The sequence below is a fragment of the Odontesthes bonariensis genome, chromosome 15 (assembly GCF_027942865.1).
Source record: "Odontesthes bonariensis isolate fOdoBon6 chromosome 15, fOdoBon6.hap1, whole genome shotgun sequence".
NCBI classification, from domain to species: domain Eukaryota; kingdom Metazoa; phylum Chordata; class Actinopteri; order Atheriniformes; family Atherinopsidae; genus Odontesthes; species Odontesthes bonariensis.
The window spans coordinates 29,213,693-29,228,330 of record NC_134520.1 but is presented as its reverse complement, the minus strand read 5'-3'; the positions used below and the strand labels follow the sequence as shown (position 1 = coordinate 29,228,330).

The window sequence follows — 14,638 nt, the reverse complement described above, 5'->3', positions numbered from 1 at the left end:
CTATAATCTGCAATTGGATGTGTTGATGTAATGCACAGAGCCATTCTGCTATTTTATAGCCTAATTTTAGTACATTTGACCGATTATTTATCTTATATTTGACTCTACACTGCTATCTACAGATGTATTAGTCAGACTTCAAAACGTTCATGATTTTAACATTAATGGGACTGGTTGCATTTGCATGTTACAGACCACTGTAGCTTTGTAAACATTGGGATAATTTCCAAGAGAGGATTATCCTCGCACTGCATAGACAAATCCTGAATGGCACTAAGGGGGAGAAAGGATATTCCTGGTGAAATCGGTCACCAAAATAACCTGGAAGTTTCAGATATAGCTGTTAAAAGCACACCGGGCTTGTGGTGTTTTTAATTATCCTCTGTTCGAAATGTAAAACACAATTTGATTTTTTTTTTTTTCTGGTTTATGAGAGTCTTCATTCACTATTTACTGGTGCAGGGAGGCATTATCTTCTGAGCGGTCGACTTGGAGATCATCCCTGTTGGGAAATGTGATCTTTATGAGGGAGCAGCGACATCACTTAAAAGCCCTTGTCATGTTCATTTTTATACATGAATTTACATTGGAAGAAATGTTAATCTTTCAGCAGTAGCATCCATATGACAGTCTTTGTTAGACATCAGCAAATAACACTAACTATATCAGTTAGCAGATAAGGCACTGTAGTATTTATTCAATGTAACTCTTATTACTGCACTGTCTGGCAGCATGTCACATGTCTGTAATTGCTTACAGCTAGATAAAAATATAGGGATCTTCTGAGTGTCTCGTGGACAAACACAGCAGAGTGAATGCACAACCTTTGCACAAACAACACAACAAGGTCTCTTCTTCTGTCTGTCAGTAATCTGGCACACCGGTAAGGAATTAGCAAAGGGAGGATATTATTATTTGAAGCATTTTTTCCATCTGAACCATGCATCTACCTTCCTCTTAAACTCATGTCAGACATTATCATGAAATGTCCACTTAGCATTGCTTAATGGGTGAGCACGGAATTTGGGAATATGACATATCTGAACATAAGGTCCACCTACTGTAACATTTCTTAAGAGTTCAACATGGGTGAGCATCTGTTGACCAAATTCCAGATGTACAATAAATTCACGACTTTGATTATAATTATTCAGCCAGTTGTAAACTCCATATGTATTCCCTTCATGCTATTCACAAAAAACAAAAGCTGTTGAGTCATGCAAATAAAACAGTTTTGTATTGGATTTGTTTAGGAGTAATTTATTATTCTTTCAGTCCAAGGAAATACTACTACTGATATAGTAGGAAATACTTTGATATCTTTTGCTGCAGTTTGGTGGGGAATATATTTTAGTTTACTTTTCACTCTACACAGACACCTCAAAGAAGTTATGTGGAGCCATCTCCAAAAAAAACTAGACTCCTTGTTGATGAAGACCATGTAGTGTAGCTAAAATATGTATTTTAGTTGTTCACAAAAAGGGAAGCTGCATTGTTTGCTGGGTCATGCAGACCCAGTTTTAAAGTGGTTGTTTCCAGACTTTTAAAGATAGTTTCTAAACACGAGCTTGGAAGGTGAAGTCTGGCTGTGTGCAGCTTCTATCTAACCGGTTTTCAGAAATTCAAGTGAAATGCAACATTACCAATAAATAGTAAAAATCTCAGTAATGTATTCCATTGTTAGTGAGCAGGGGTGGAAAGTAACAAATTGCATTTACTCATGTTACTGTAATTGAGTACTTTTTATGAGTAATTTGTAATTTTCTGAGTAGTTTTTGAAATGTGTAATTTTTACTTTTACTCGAGTACATTTTGACCCAAGTACTTTTACTTCGCTACATTTGAAACCCCTCACGTTACTGAGTAAGACAAATATTGATGGTGAAAAATGAAATGCGGGCGGAAATTTAAACAGCTGTCCCGGAACTGAAAGTCAATTGCGTGGCCTTGCCTTGCGCGCCCTTTCCATTGTTAAATAATCTGGTGTGGTGGATCTAGTAGGCTACCTGCGCTTTGGAAGATGGCTGTTGCTAACCTAGACGTGGAGACTTTGGAGGAGGAAAGGTCCGAAAACGAAGAGGATACACATTCTGGAGGAGATGAAAGCCAGAAAAACCCGTGGCCAAATTTAGAAAAAATATTCGTTTTCAAACGCACGAAAGGCAATAATAGATTATGCAGTGCAAGAGGTGCCTGCCAGCCAAAACGGAGCTTTCGGCTTTCAGAACATCGACTTCAAACTTACTTCTTTAATACACATCGATATCGATTAAAACAACTTGTACTGAATTTGATTCATGACTCAACCTTTTTTTGCATTAAGAAACTGAAAGTAATTAAGTAACTTTTACTCAAATTACATTTTAAATGAAGTAATTTTGTACTTTTACTCAAGTAAATTTTGAGATGGGTAATTTTAGGCAAAGTAAAGATACTTTTACTTGATTACAATTTTTCAGTACTCTTTCCACCTCTGTTAGTGAGTAGTCTAAGGTTTGACAGAACTGGTGTTCGTGTGTGCTACGTCTTTATAGTCCATTCTTCTCATCTCTCTCTTCCTTTGATCTCAGTCAGCTGCTTGTCAGCTTGGCTTACAGAAGTCTACCAAAGTCAGACTGCTCCCCACAAACACACACACACACACACACACACACACACACACACACACACACACACACACACACACCCACATACACACACAAAGACAGAGATGTTAGTGTAAAGTTTTGGCTAACTCATGTCATCCTGTGTGTTCCCAAAAGGCTCACTGTACAATTAGTTTTTTGACACCATGCAATTCCCTTGATTTAACAGAGTGATTAACAAAAAAGAGTCTTGTTATATAGTGGAAAGGGGAAATATTTTTTTTTATGGTTTTAAGTACCCTCAATGATAGTAATAGAGGTTTTTATCACATGCAGTACTGCCTAACCCAATTGGAAACACGGTTACACAAAATAGTTATGGTTATTTTCAATCTTATCAGACAGGTTACCTTTGATCTTGATAATGATAAAATTATTGAATCTAAGACTTGCTGTTTTATGCAGACTTTTGAGACATCCTGGATGCCGGGTGCCATTCAAATACTGATGATTGAAAACATCAGTAATGTGCTCAACTTTGTTATCTGTTGTTTACTTGACCGTATAGGGGAGTCTCTCCAAGTTTGTGCCCACCCTGGTCCCAGCTGCTGTACCAGTAAGATGGAGGACAGCTACATGGCAGCTGTCCGCAGCGAGACGCAGCAGAAGATTCGATCCTACAGCTTCGAACTTAAGTACCTGATTGCTGGACACACCAAGGCTTACCAAGGTAACGGAGCGAAATGGAGTTGTCGAGGAAGAAAGGAGTCAGGATGCAAGAATACATGCAGGCATCAGTAAATTTGAAAGATTAGGTATTAGGAACCAATGCACACGATGACAGTCCTAAGGCTGACATATTATTTATTTGATTTATAAGTATTTTTTTTATTTGAATAGTCAAAATGTCTTTGAATAGACTTTGTGCATTTTTTATGAGAGTTTAACTAAGACAATTTGATGCCTTTTTCTTTTCAATTTGGAACTAAATATAAGAAGAAGATAAGAAGAAGAATTTATTCATTTTTTAAGTTAATGTATTACAAAACATATATGATAATATTCCAAGCTAACTCCAAGACAGAATGAGCTGCATACATATTTTTACCAGCATAATCTTACATTAGTATTATACTATGTTTTTATGTTCAAGCAATTTAATTACAATGAGTTTCCTCTCAGATTCATTACTGTCAAATGTTTACATTGTCCGTTTGAAGACCCCAAACCAAAGTGGCTTCAATTGCAGTCACAATTTTGATGGTTTAACAGTTTTGTCAAGAGCCCGTGGCCCTCTGTCATTCTCACTTTGTGTGTTCATCATGAAATAGCTAGTTTGTGTCAGGGTGGTGGTGCGAGGCCAGTTTATTTTGTGAGGCGCCGCAGTGGCTAGCCAAACAAACAACTGATGTTCGATTGAGTCTTTGAGGGAGCAAACTCTCAGAGGGAGCAGTGGAAAACTTTGTTACAACACTCGGCTCTCTTTCTCTGTCTGTGTGTCTCTGTCGCTGCGATAATCAGGTTTTGTTCTTGACCAATGAGATAGCGAGGGACGAAGAATGTTTACATTCAGTACGTATCCGCAGCAAAGTGTTGTTGCTGTGGGCAACAGCCGGTCTCTAACGGGCTGCTCTGAATAGAAGGAAGAATACTCTGCTTGTCCACTTGTCTCTCAACGCTATTCACCAGTGTGTGTGAGCAAGTGTGTGCGCATGTGTGTGTGAGAGAGAAAGAGACTTTGTATTTGTATGTGTTTGAGTGCTCGGATGTGTGCGCACTCATGCAGTGTGGAGATTATGAGAATAGTAAAGTTGATGAAACCAAGCAGACAGACATGGCAAATATGTACCTCTCTGTTTTCTTCTTTTTTTTTTTGACTCTCTGCTACACTGCACCCACCCCCTCCTGCTAGCTACATCTGAACACACACGGGCTCAGTTTCAGCTGCTATTTATGCCTAAACCATCCATGAGTATAATTAATGCCAAACACCCATACACAAAGAGGAGCTGAACAGGGCCAGAATTGCTGCAAGAAATGGGAGACAAGATGAGAATTTGCTGCTTAAGCTTGAAATCTTGCTGGTTCAAACAAGGTTATTCAATCATTCAAAAAGTCGCCTCACCCAAAATGGTATACGGATATTTCCGTATTAACCCGAAGACATATCTAAATGCTAAATGCATATAGTTTAATATATCTGTAATTAATATAACTCTTTGAAATCGCCACAGTCGTCGTGGTGCACAGGAGACATATATTGAGTTTTTGGTGTCCTGCTTGAAATATTGAACAATATCAAGAAAAGACTAATTTAGTTACATAGCACATTTCAGCAACTAGGTGGTTCAAAGTGCTCTACACATAAAAGCATAAAACACATAAAACATAAAAGCATTAAAACAACATTTAAAGAAAAAAAACAGATACTGTGCAGTAAAAGTTATTCATCAAAGTCCTTCAGTGAGTTTAAATCAACTAAATCAATTTATTATTACTACTATTGCTGTATTGAACAGAAAAGTCTTGAGGTTTTATCTAAAATAAACAAGAGTTGATGCAGTTCCACAAATATGATGCATAAAAACTGAAAGAAGCTTCTCCATGTTTAGTTCTAACTCTGGGGACAGAAAGCAAAATTATTGAAAGCCTTAAAAACTAAGAGCAGTATTTTAAGATCAACTGTTTGATGGACAGAAGCCAATATAGAGACCTCAGGACTTGAGTGATATGACCCACTCTTCTGGTTTCTTCGAGCAGCAGTGTTCTGAATCAGCTGCAGCTGTCTGAGCGATCTCTTAAGCAGACCAGTAAATACACCGTTACAGTAAATCTAGTCTACTGAAACAAATGCATGGACCAGCTTTTCTAAATCAAATCAGTCCCTTAATGCTTTAAACTTTCTTCAGGTGATAGGAGGCTGACTTCACAACTCATTTGATACGGCTGTTGAAGTTCAGGTCTGAGTCCAGAATGACACGCAGATTTCTGACTTGTTCGTGTTTCAGCACTGATTTTTAACTGTACTTTTTTTTGCCAATATTTTTCTGCATGTGGACAAATAAAACCAAAACAATTTTTCAAGCAGAGAAGGAAGATTTGTTTTTTTCTTTTTTTCTGATTTGGATTAACCATTCCTTATAAATGAATTATATTTTCAAGACAACAATGTTCCTCAACAGCTGAGCTGAGTCTCAAAGGATCCCTTACTTAAGCACAGTGATTATTACCCACTGGAGAAACTGAGACATGCCCAGAGCGGTTGTTGTCAGGCTCTGTTTACACCCTGTGGATTACTTCAACGTGTGTGTATTTGTGTGCGTGTGTGTAAATATGTGTGCATGTTTGCGTGTGTTTCTCATGTCTCTCTAAGACCCCTGTGCCCTCTCTTCCACATTGCAGCTGTTGCCCAATCACAGAGGGTAAAGAGCTAATCACCTGACCCCATGTGGGCAGACTTTGCTATGTCACTTGATGCTGTCTTTGGGTTGCCATCGCCAGGACATGGGTATGCAAACGCGTAAAATTGAAACGCTCGGTGTTTTAATCTAAGGAGCCTCTCCATTTCTGCCCAACCACCTCATCATCCAACAAGCTGCCAGCTAAAATGTTGCTGCTGCCTTTTGTAATCACAAAATTAAATGTGAAAAATAGATTCTATGAAAAGCTCCGAGTCAGGTGGCGTCAGCTGTTAGAAATTTAAAGCTATTGAGACCCTAACATGAACACTAACTGACTTAGTGACTTGACAAAAGTCAAAGGTAAAAAGGCATCTCTTACCGTGTGTGTGTTCTGTGCCCTCAGAATGTCATCACCTTTATGTATTTGACAACTTTCTGAGATAAACGTTGTCTGTCATCACGGACATATAGCCTCTGTGAAGGGAAAGCCACTGTCCTTTTTATTAGACCCTGTCTGACATAGGAAACACAGCGGCTCACGAGATTGGGCCTCTCATTATCACCTGACTAAAGATAACAGGGTAGTGAAAACGAGCTCAGGGATGAATTAAGTTTGAGCTATTTTGGCTCGGATGCGGCAGGATAAAGTCAGTCCAAGGTCAGTTAGGACATGAATGTATATTTGATGTGCTGCCATCCAAAAATTAAACAATTTCACATTGTCACTGTAATTAGTACAAAGCACATGGGCAGTAAATTTAGGCATTGTACAAATGTGATTACAGTTTGCCAGCAATCTCTCCCTGGTATAGAACAGGAACTAAGCATGGTTGTTGTTGTATTAGTCCTTCGGCTTTGTATCTATATATATATATATATATATATATATATATATATATATATATATATAAATATATATGTATATATATATATATATATATATATATACTCATCGACCACTTTATTAGGTACACCTTTATTGTTAAAGGTATGAGTCCTGACTGTAAAAACTGTTTGCTAACCCTTAATATTCATGTTAGTGCTTACATATTCCTTCCTATAACGTTCCTTATAAGAAAACAATGATAATTTTTAAACAATAAGGATTTTTGTCTGTCTTCTCTGTCGTTTCAGAGACATTTGAGTCGCTTGTGTCCTTCACATCCAATCTGACCAGCACTCTGTTTGACAGTTCCTACTCTTCTCTTGCATCCGACTGTCGCCCCCTTGTGTTTCAGCTTTTCAGCGAAATCAAACGGCACCTTTCCGGAGACCCTAATTCCTCTCTAGACCAAGCCGTACGTCGCTTCTACAATGATCTCTTCCCACTGGTCTACCGCCGCCTGCTCAACCCCGGGATCGGCCACATGTCAACCTTGCCCCAATCCTCTTTTTCCAACACTCATGATGACTGTTTGCGCCTGACGCGGCAGGATGTCAGCCCATTCGGACTCCATCCTCGCCTCCTCATCAGCAACCTGCTTCGTGCGCTCAGGCCAGGTCGAGCATTGAGCCAGCTGCTGACACTTGCTGGCGAGGTTGTGAATGCCACAGAGAAGGCCACGTTATCCAGAGAATGTGGGCGGGGGTTAGTGAAGATGCAGTACTGTTCCCATTGCAGAGGACTGACGCTGATACGGCCCTGTACTGGACTGTGTGTCAACATTATGAGAGGATGCCTGGTAAGTCTTTCAATGTTTGACACTGTGTATATACTGACACACTCCAGTGTTTGATTCAGCTTAAACAGGATGCTGATCAAGTGTATGTTTTTGTGTTTTCTCCCATTGCATTGTTAAATATGTTAGGAGTACAGTATTGTAGGATTTCTTCGTTTTTTTTTTCTTGTTTTTATGAAATGCTGGTTCTGCAGATAACATAAAGACTGAAAGCAGAAAAAATATATATCTAAACTCTGCAAAAGGAAGTATTTTGCTTGCATCACCTTCAAAAGTTTCGTCATTGCTACGTTTTATCTTTTTTTTTTTTAATTTCGCATCTAAACAGAGTTTACAAATGTACTTTTTTCTTGGTTGTTTTAGGGTTGTATTACTAATATTTTTGGTGTCCATGGTTTTCTGAGATGCTTACAGGGTCTTGGATCAAACAGATGTCCTGCGAGGACTGCAAATTTGTTTTCTTTGTTTAGAAATAAAACCAAACCAAAAGAAATAACCAATTCATGCATTTCTGATTGATTAACTTTGGAATGAACTTGCTTGCTGCTCAGACAGGGGGGGGTTATCTAACACATGAGAAAAGCAAATTACTGTTAACCCTGGGACAAGTTTTTTCCCTAAAACTTTGGCACATTGTGTAAAATGCAAATAAAAACAGAATGCAATGATCGGTTGTCATTTATGTTTCATAATATGCATAACTGTTTTTGAATGGGTGACACATCTGGACTGCAGGAAGGCCAGTTTAGCCCCAGATTCTTATTATGAAGCCATGATTTTGTAAAACATGCAGAATGTAGTTTTTTTTTTTATGGCATTGTGTTTCTAAAGTAATGCTGTCCCTGAAAAAGATATACCGAAGGTGACATGGGTTGTAATCTGTGTTCGTTGTTCAGTGACAGTTTTGTTGACTCATTGGCAGCATTTTGTCAACAATATTACCACATTAAGTTTTAGATTGTCAAACAAGAGCATTGCCAAGAGAACTGGCAGTGTCCCCCATGCATCTTATGGGTATGCTTTGAAATTTGCTGGACAGCTCAAACAGCGCTCACAATAGATGAACTTCTTTATAGCAGAAAACTGGATGATAGCACTGTTTATGCCGCTTGAGAGTTTCTTGGAAAGCTAGGAAAGTGTGACAGAAAAACAACTCCTAACATGTTTATTCTCCTCTGTGAAAAGGAAGGAACGGAAACCCAAACAGCAAAGCCAAGAAGAGGCAGAGGGAGCAACTGCATTTAAGGGAAAATGGGTTTTAATTAGGCTGTTATAAGAATAAGAATTTCACTCTTACTTGTTTTTACATTCATGCCAAGGTTGCCATTTTCACCCGACACATGATTTTAAAATATATGTAACAAACTAAACCTCATTCATCTTTAGATTACACTCATACATTGTCATCTTTCTTTTCCTGTCTCTCTCGCCAGGTGGGTGTATCTGAGCTGGGTGCCCCCTGGGGAAGTTTGGTGGTATTGCTTCAGCGGTTAGCTGCTACTTTAGTGACCAGCAGCAACCACAACAGTTTAGAGCTTGCTCTGTTAGCAGTCCGAAATCATGTAAATGATGCCCTATTACACGCACAGCTGCATGGACCACGCATCACAGCCACAGTAAGCAAAAGGGATTATGATTGGTTTACTTTGCTGTGCATTCATTTGCTCATAAGATACATAAAAAAAATAAATAAATAAATAAAAACATTGAAAAGACAAAAACTAAATGAGGACCAGCAGCAGATTATGAAACATAATCACTTATATTGCCTAATAATAAAGTCATTTGAATTTTGGACAGAGAGTGAGAAAGGCTGCAGGTTTCTTTCAGCCTGGCTGTTGGGTCTCCTTACAAAAGCCTTGTACCTAGATGGGCTAAAAACAGCCTCATTCTTCAGTCAATCTGGGGTTCCCCCCAGTCTGTGTGTTCACATGAATGTGTATGTGAGTGTGAATGCAGATCTAGTGCCAGACAAAGACTGTGGTTGGCGGGACAACCGATACCCAGAATGCAGCTTGGTTCTGAGTGATGAGAAAGTTTCTGTGGCTAATCTGTGGACAAACGGACGACACACAAACACATGCATGCTTGCACACACTGCTGGAGGAAGAGATAGAGTCAGGGTCCAACTTTGAAAGAACATTGTGGGCTTAGTAGAGTAGATTCCTGAGAGGTAAACAAACATAGACAAACATTATTACTCAGCTAATTTTGGCTTAAAAGAGTGTACTGAATAAATGATCAAGCGTCTTGCTCATCAGACACATCACCAAAGGTTCACTTGTAATATTTCAATATGACCTACGTGAGCTGTGTGTAGAGTAACAAGATTACTACAACATGAATTTTAAGACAGCAATGATGCCCAATTGGTGCAACTGAGCTGTACCAAAAACTAATTAGCAATCAGGCAAGGCAGCAGAAGTTCATAAGACGTTTTTCTGTTTGGTCTGTGCATGGAAATAAGAAGTTGAACTTAAATTTAGGGTGGACATCAAGCTCTGGTCTAGAAGACTAAGAAATCTTTCTGAGAGGATTCCAAACTCCCATTTGTCTACAGAGGCACTTTAGGGAAAATTTAGCAGATTTTAGCAGTGATGGATCACCGTACCAACCAAAAATCTTAGCCAGAAATTTACAACTGAAAATCTGACCTGATACGTTTTGAAAACCAGTGATTAAACTGATTAAATTGAACATATTTGGCTAAAATGAGGAAAAAATAATAAGTCAAGGATTGACCATGCCATGGCTTATGTTGCAGTCAATGGCACAGGGACTGTATCAGTAGGGTAGAAAAGAATGGATCGATTTAAAAACCAGGAAATTCTGGAAGCAAACATCAAGCGATATGTTGAACTATTACAGATGAACAGATGACGGCTTGTACCACAATGATTATCCAAAACACTTAAAACAACATCAAAAGATGCAAACAGAAGGTTTCCCTGTGACTGTTGCAGTCCTTCTATCAACATACAATGGAAGAACATTTTGCTCAGTAGATCAAAGAATTCAAAGAATCATTTTACCTTTATTCCTTTTGGCAATCATCTTTGATTCACTTAGCCATTTACAGAAATTTGATTTTTTTTAATGCCACTTTAGATCCAATTCCAGGACAATTATGTATTTTCAGTACAAACATTTTCAGTTGCAAATCAAATGAGTAATTTGGAACACTTTAACTTGTGGCCATCTGATGGGCTGTTCATTTTCTCCCACCATACGAACTGTCTCCTCCGCAGGTAGAGAAGGTGTGTGGATCCCAGGCACCTGGTCCCATGATAACGAGTGCACAGTCATACTACTTGCATACAACAACTCGTACAACTTCATTAACCTCAAAGAGGTCATCTGTGACTTCCCCTCCCCCACTTCATCGGCTTTTGCAGTTGCAGCCCCGAAAGTGAGTTACAGAAATGTGAAATAATCCTTTAATTGTTTTCAGAGGAGAGATTAAATTAGGCAAGTTAGTGTAGATAGCATGAAGTTAGATTTTAAACTTGACTATTGTTTTGTATCCGTGTTTGTCTGCAGATCATTCCCTCTTAAAGGCTCGAGAGGAGACAAGAGTCGAAGCCTGAAAAAGCTGTCAAGGTGATTTTATTTATTTTTTATTTCTTAGCCAGGTATTAAATCTGACACAACCGAGAAGCATCTAACAATGTCATCTTACTGATGAGCAGTAGGAAAAAGTCTTGGTTTTCTTTGATATTTTGTAGTTCTCTAGATAATGCTAATGTCAACTCAGTTGCACTTTGAGAAAATAAAACCTGAAATCTGACAACTAATTCAATGAAAACCTTCGCATCAGATTTTAATCACGAGGTCATCATGATAAGAGCTGCAAGCTTGTTTTCTGTCCTTTTGTTGCTTTTAATAACTCACCAGTCTGTTGGAAGGGATTTCATGAAATTAAAGAATTCAACATGACATGTCAAAATATGAACGAATGATATGCTTATATGTTACATTACCCGAGCTCCTTTTTACAGCAACCCAAGCGTTCAGCTGTGCACAACTCTCTGGCTCTTTCAGGGAGTTTGAGGGCTCCATCCAACGGTACCAGTGGTTTTTCTCTGAGCTGCCAGAGATGCTCTGTGAAAGCGAGATGGAGGTGGAGCAGCACACATGCTGGAGCGGCCAAGATGTTGCAGAGAGGTATGTGTGTTGCTGTGTGTGTGTTTGTTTTTAACAGAACTAACTGTGTTTAGGGGGTATACATGTTTTACTTTTAATTCACTTTATAGTTGAAGAAAATATGTCATACCCCTGTTACATGACAGAGATTCTGAAACATCCAAGTTATTGTGTGAGAGCCATTTGCCATTTAAGGATCTTACATGGTTTTAAGGATTGTATGGAGGTATGTTGACAGTACGATGTGTTTGTCTGTCAGTGAGAGGCTCCAAAAACTACCAATCCGACTTTCATGAGACTTGGTCAATAGTTGGTACAGATCCAGATCATTTTGCTCAACCGCGCTCTATGAGTGCCTTTCTTGTTGTTTCTTTAAATAAACCTGATATCAACATGAACAGGGTTGTTGCTCATCCTTTATTCAGCCTGATGATATTTTCATTATTCGCTACAGCGAGCATTGTGAGCATTAAATGCTTGAATTGAGGGCTTTCATGGTCATCCCAGACAGTAAAATATATTCTAATAGCAACATCAGAGCCAGTTGAACAGCACATAGAAAGGTTTTGAGGAGTGGGTTCATTACATTACATTTTACAACCTTCCTCACACTGTTGAAAAATATTTTTATATTTTTGTTTTTTTAAGTTTAGAGATAGGGATGAAAGTGTGTGTGTGTGTGTGTGTGTGTGTGTGTGTGTGTGTGTGTGTGTGTGTGTGTGTGTATGTCTCTGTATGTGTGTCTTGGTCCTAGTAGTTGCCAGGGCGGGGGGGGGGGGGGGGGGGTGACAGGGTTGTTAAGGTTAGAGAGTTCGTTTCCAGAGTCTTTCTCATGGTGATTACATTGGCAGCTCAAACTGGTAACAAGACAAATGGGCACACACATGCGCCAACAGACACATGTTCACACAAACACACTCCAATACACACATTCCTACACAGATACTAACACGCCCCCCGTAATACACAAAGTATGTGTGATAATATTTGTCATCTGACATCTCACCACACACATGCTTATTTTAAACACACACACACACATGCACACACTAATACAAAGAGACACAGTTCAACGTTGTGTCAGTTATATCCATCTCAGTCGGGGAATCGGTTACTGTGATGGAGAAGGTTTTTCATAGATGGTCCGTCAGCCATATGAAATAGGTCATGTAGCCTTGCAAGGACATCCAATACAATGACACACTTTGCTTTGTCACCATCAGAGCTGCAGTGAAGGCCAGTGAACCTCATGTTTAATGGCCCCACCATCTTTAAGCCGACAGATAGTTTAAGAAAACTGGAATAGGGCCCCAGTGAAGGACGAATAGCTGAAAAATAACTGTAAATAGTAGAAACATTAGAACATTAATTCATTATTTTGTGTTTTAGAAATTAGAATTATTTTTTTTTAACAGCATGATGTATAACAGGTATCAGAAGTTCACAGATGTATGATATAATCATTAATTCCATGTATTAGTGCTGTGTAATCTTTAGGTGATATTGGTATTTGTGATTTAATTAAAAAAAGTTTTCAGAAAAAATGATGAACACCTGATGTTTAGCCATACAACGAGACATTACAGATATCAGGTGGCTGGATGAGGTTGGAGATGTTTCTTCAGAGAGCTTCTGTTTCAAAACAGTTGGTCATATGTCTTAATTTTCTTTGATCAGTACAACTTACGAAGGTTTTCGGTCATTAAATCCAGAATTTTTATCTCTCATTTATGACTCATTAAAAAAAAGACCATTAAGATGCTGAAAGAAAATTCCTAAAATTTCTCATATTTCTTTAAACATTTACCCATTCAGAACTGAGGCATCATTTATACCAATAAGAACATTGACTTCAGTTTTCCTAAATCTCTATAATATTCCAAAAGAGTATTCTTGCTACAACAGTAGGAACACTCCTATGTAGTGCCTTATTTTCGGTGCATCCGCTGCTCTTTGCTCCATAAAAGCATTTGGACGCTCCTTGTTCCAGTTTAAATACCAGACCAGGAAACTGCATGCAGTTGAGGCAAGAAAACAATACATGTAGTCGCCCAAATATTTAAGTCTTTAAACTGCTCTGTGTCATTGTTGTGTTTTTCTTTCACCTGGATATGTTCAGTCATAACATACAACAGATAGTTCATTAAAATTACTTATCTGCTGTTCATATTTAGTATGACATGCTATTAATAATGCTCTGCAAACCATAATACTTAAAGTATTACACAGCACAACACAAGCTATACACTTTCAATAAGCCGGCCAGAAGGAAATGAAATGGTTTTAGCTGTGTGTTCAAACTGTGCAATCTACTTATCAAAAGACATGGGGCTACACCATGACAGACCTGGTCTCATCCTTCTTTAAACATTAATCCATTCAGAACTGAGGCACCATTTAAACAATACTCTAAAACCTAAGAACGTTCCTGAAAACCTCTTCTTAAAACCTGATGATTTTCTTAAGAATTTGACATAACTGTCACTTTCCACTAAAACATTTGTTTTTTTAGCCTATTAAAAACAAATGTTAAAGCCTATTAAAACTAAAAATATGTAAATTGACTTTGCCCTTATGTCAGTCAGTATTTGAAAAACAAAGAAAACTTTGTGTGCCAGGTTCCAGGCTTAAAAGAGAGGTCAAATGTATATGTTGCATCTGGTCTTGACTGGTTAAAAACAATCATATGTTATAGGGAAACACTTCGATAAAAAAGGACTGAACATATGTCTATAGTTCACTCCTGAGAGAGAGAAATTTCTTTCTTGCGTGTAAATTATTGGCGTTCAGAATTGAACTATTCATAAATCTGCTGTCATCATCTGCGAAG

General features: G+C 38.4%; 1 protein-coding gene across 1 annotated transcript in view; it reads left to right on the top strand.

The window, feature by feature from the left end:
- The window catches only part of LOC142400729 (glypican-5-like), a 52,639-nt gene that overhangs the window by 471 nt on the left and 37,530 nt on the right, over positions 1-14,638 (top strand). The window contains exons 2-7 of the mRNA XM_075485879.1: positions 3,154-3,315; positions 7,121-7,668; positions 9,099-9,281; positions 10,914-11,074; positions 11,206-11,265; positions 11,707-11,829. Of these exons, the coding sequence (XP_075341994.1) occupies positions 3,154-3,315; positions 7,121-7,668; positions 9,099-9,281; positions 10,914-11,074; positions 11,206-11,265; positions 11,707-11,829 (1,237 nt within the window). The remainder of the gene's footprint in view (positions 1-3,153; positions 3,316-7,120; positions 7,669-9,098; positions 9,282-10,913; positions 11,075-11,205; positions 11,266-11,706; positions 11,830-14,638) is intronic.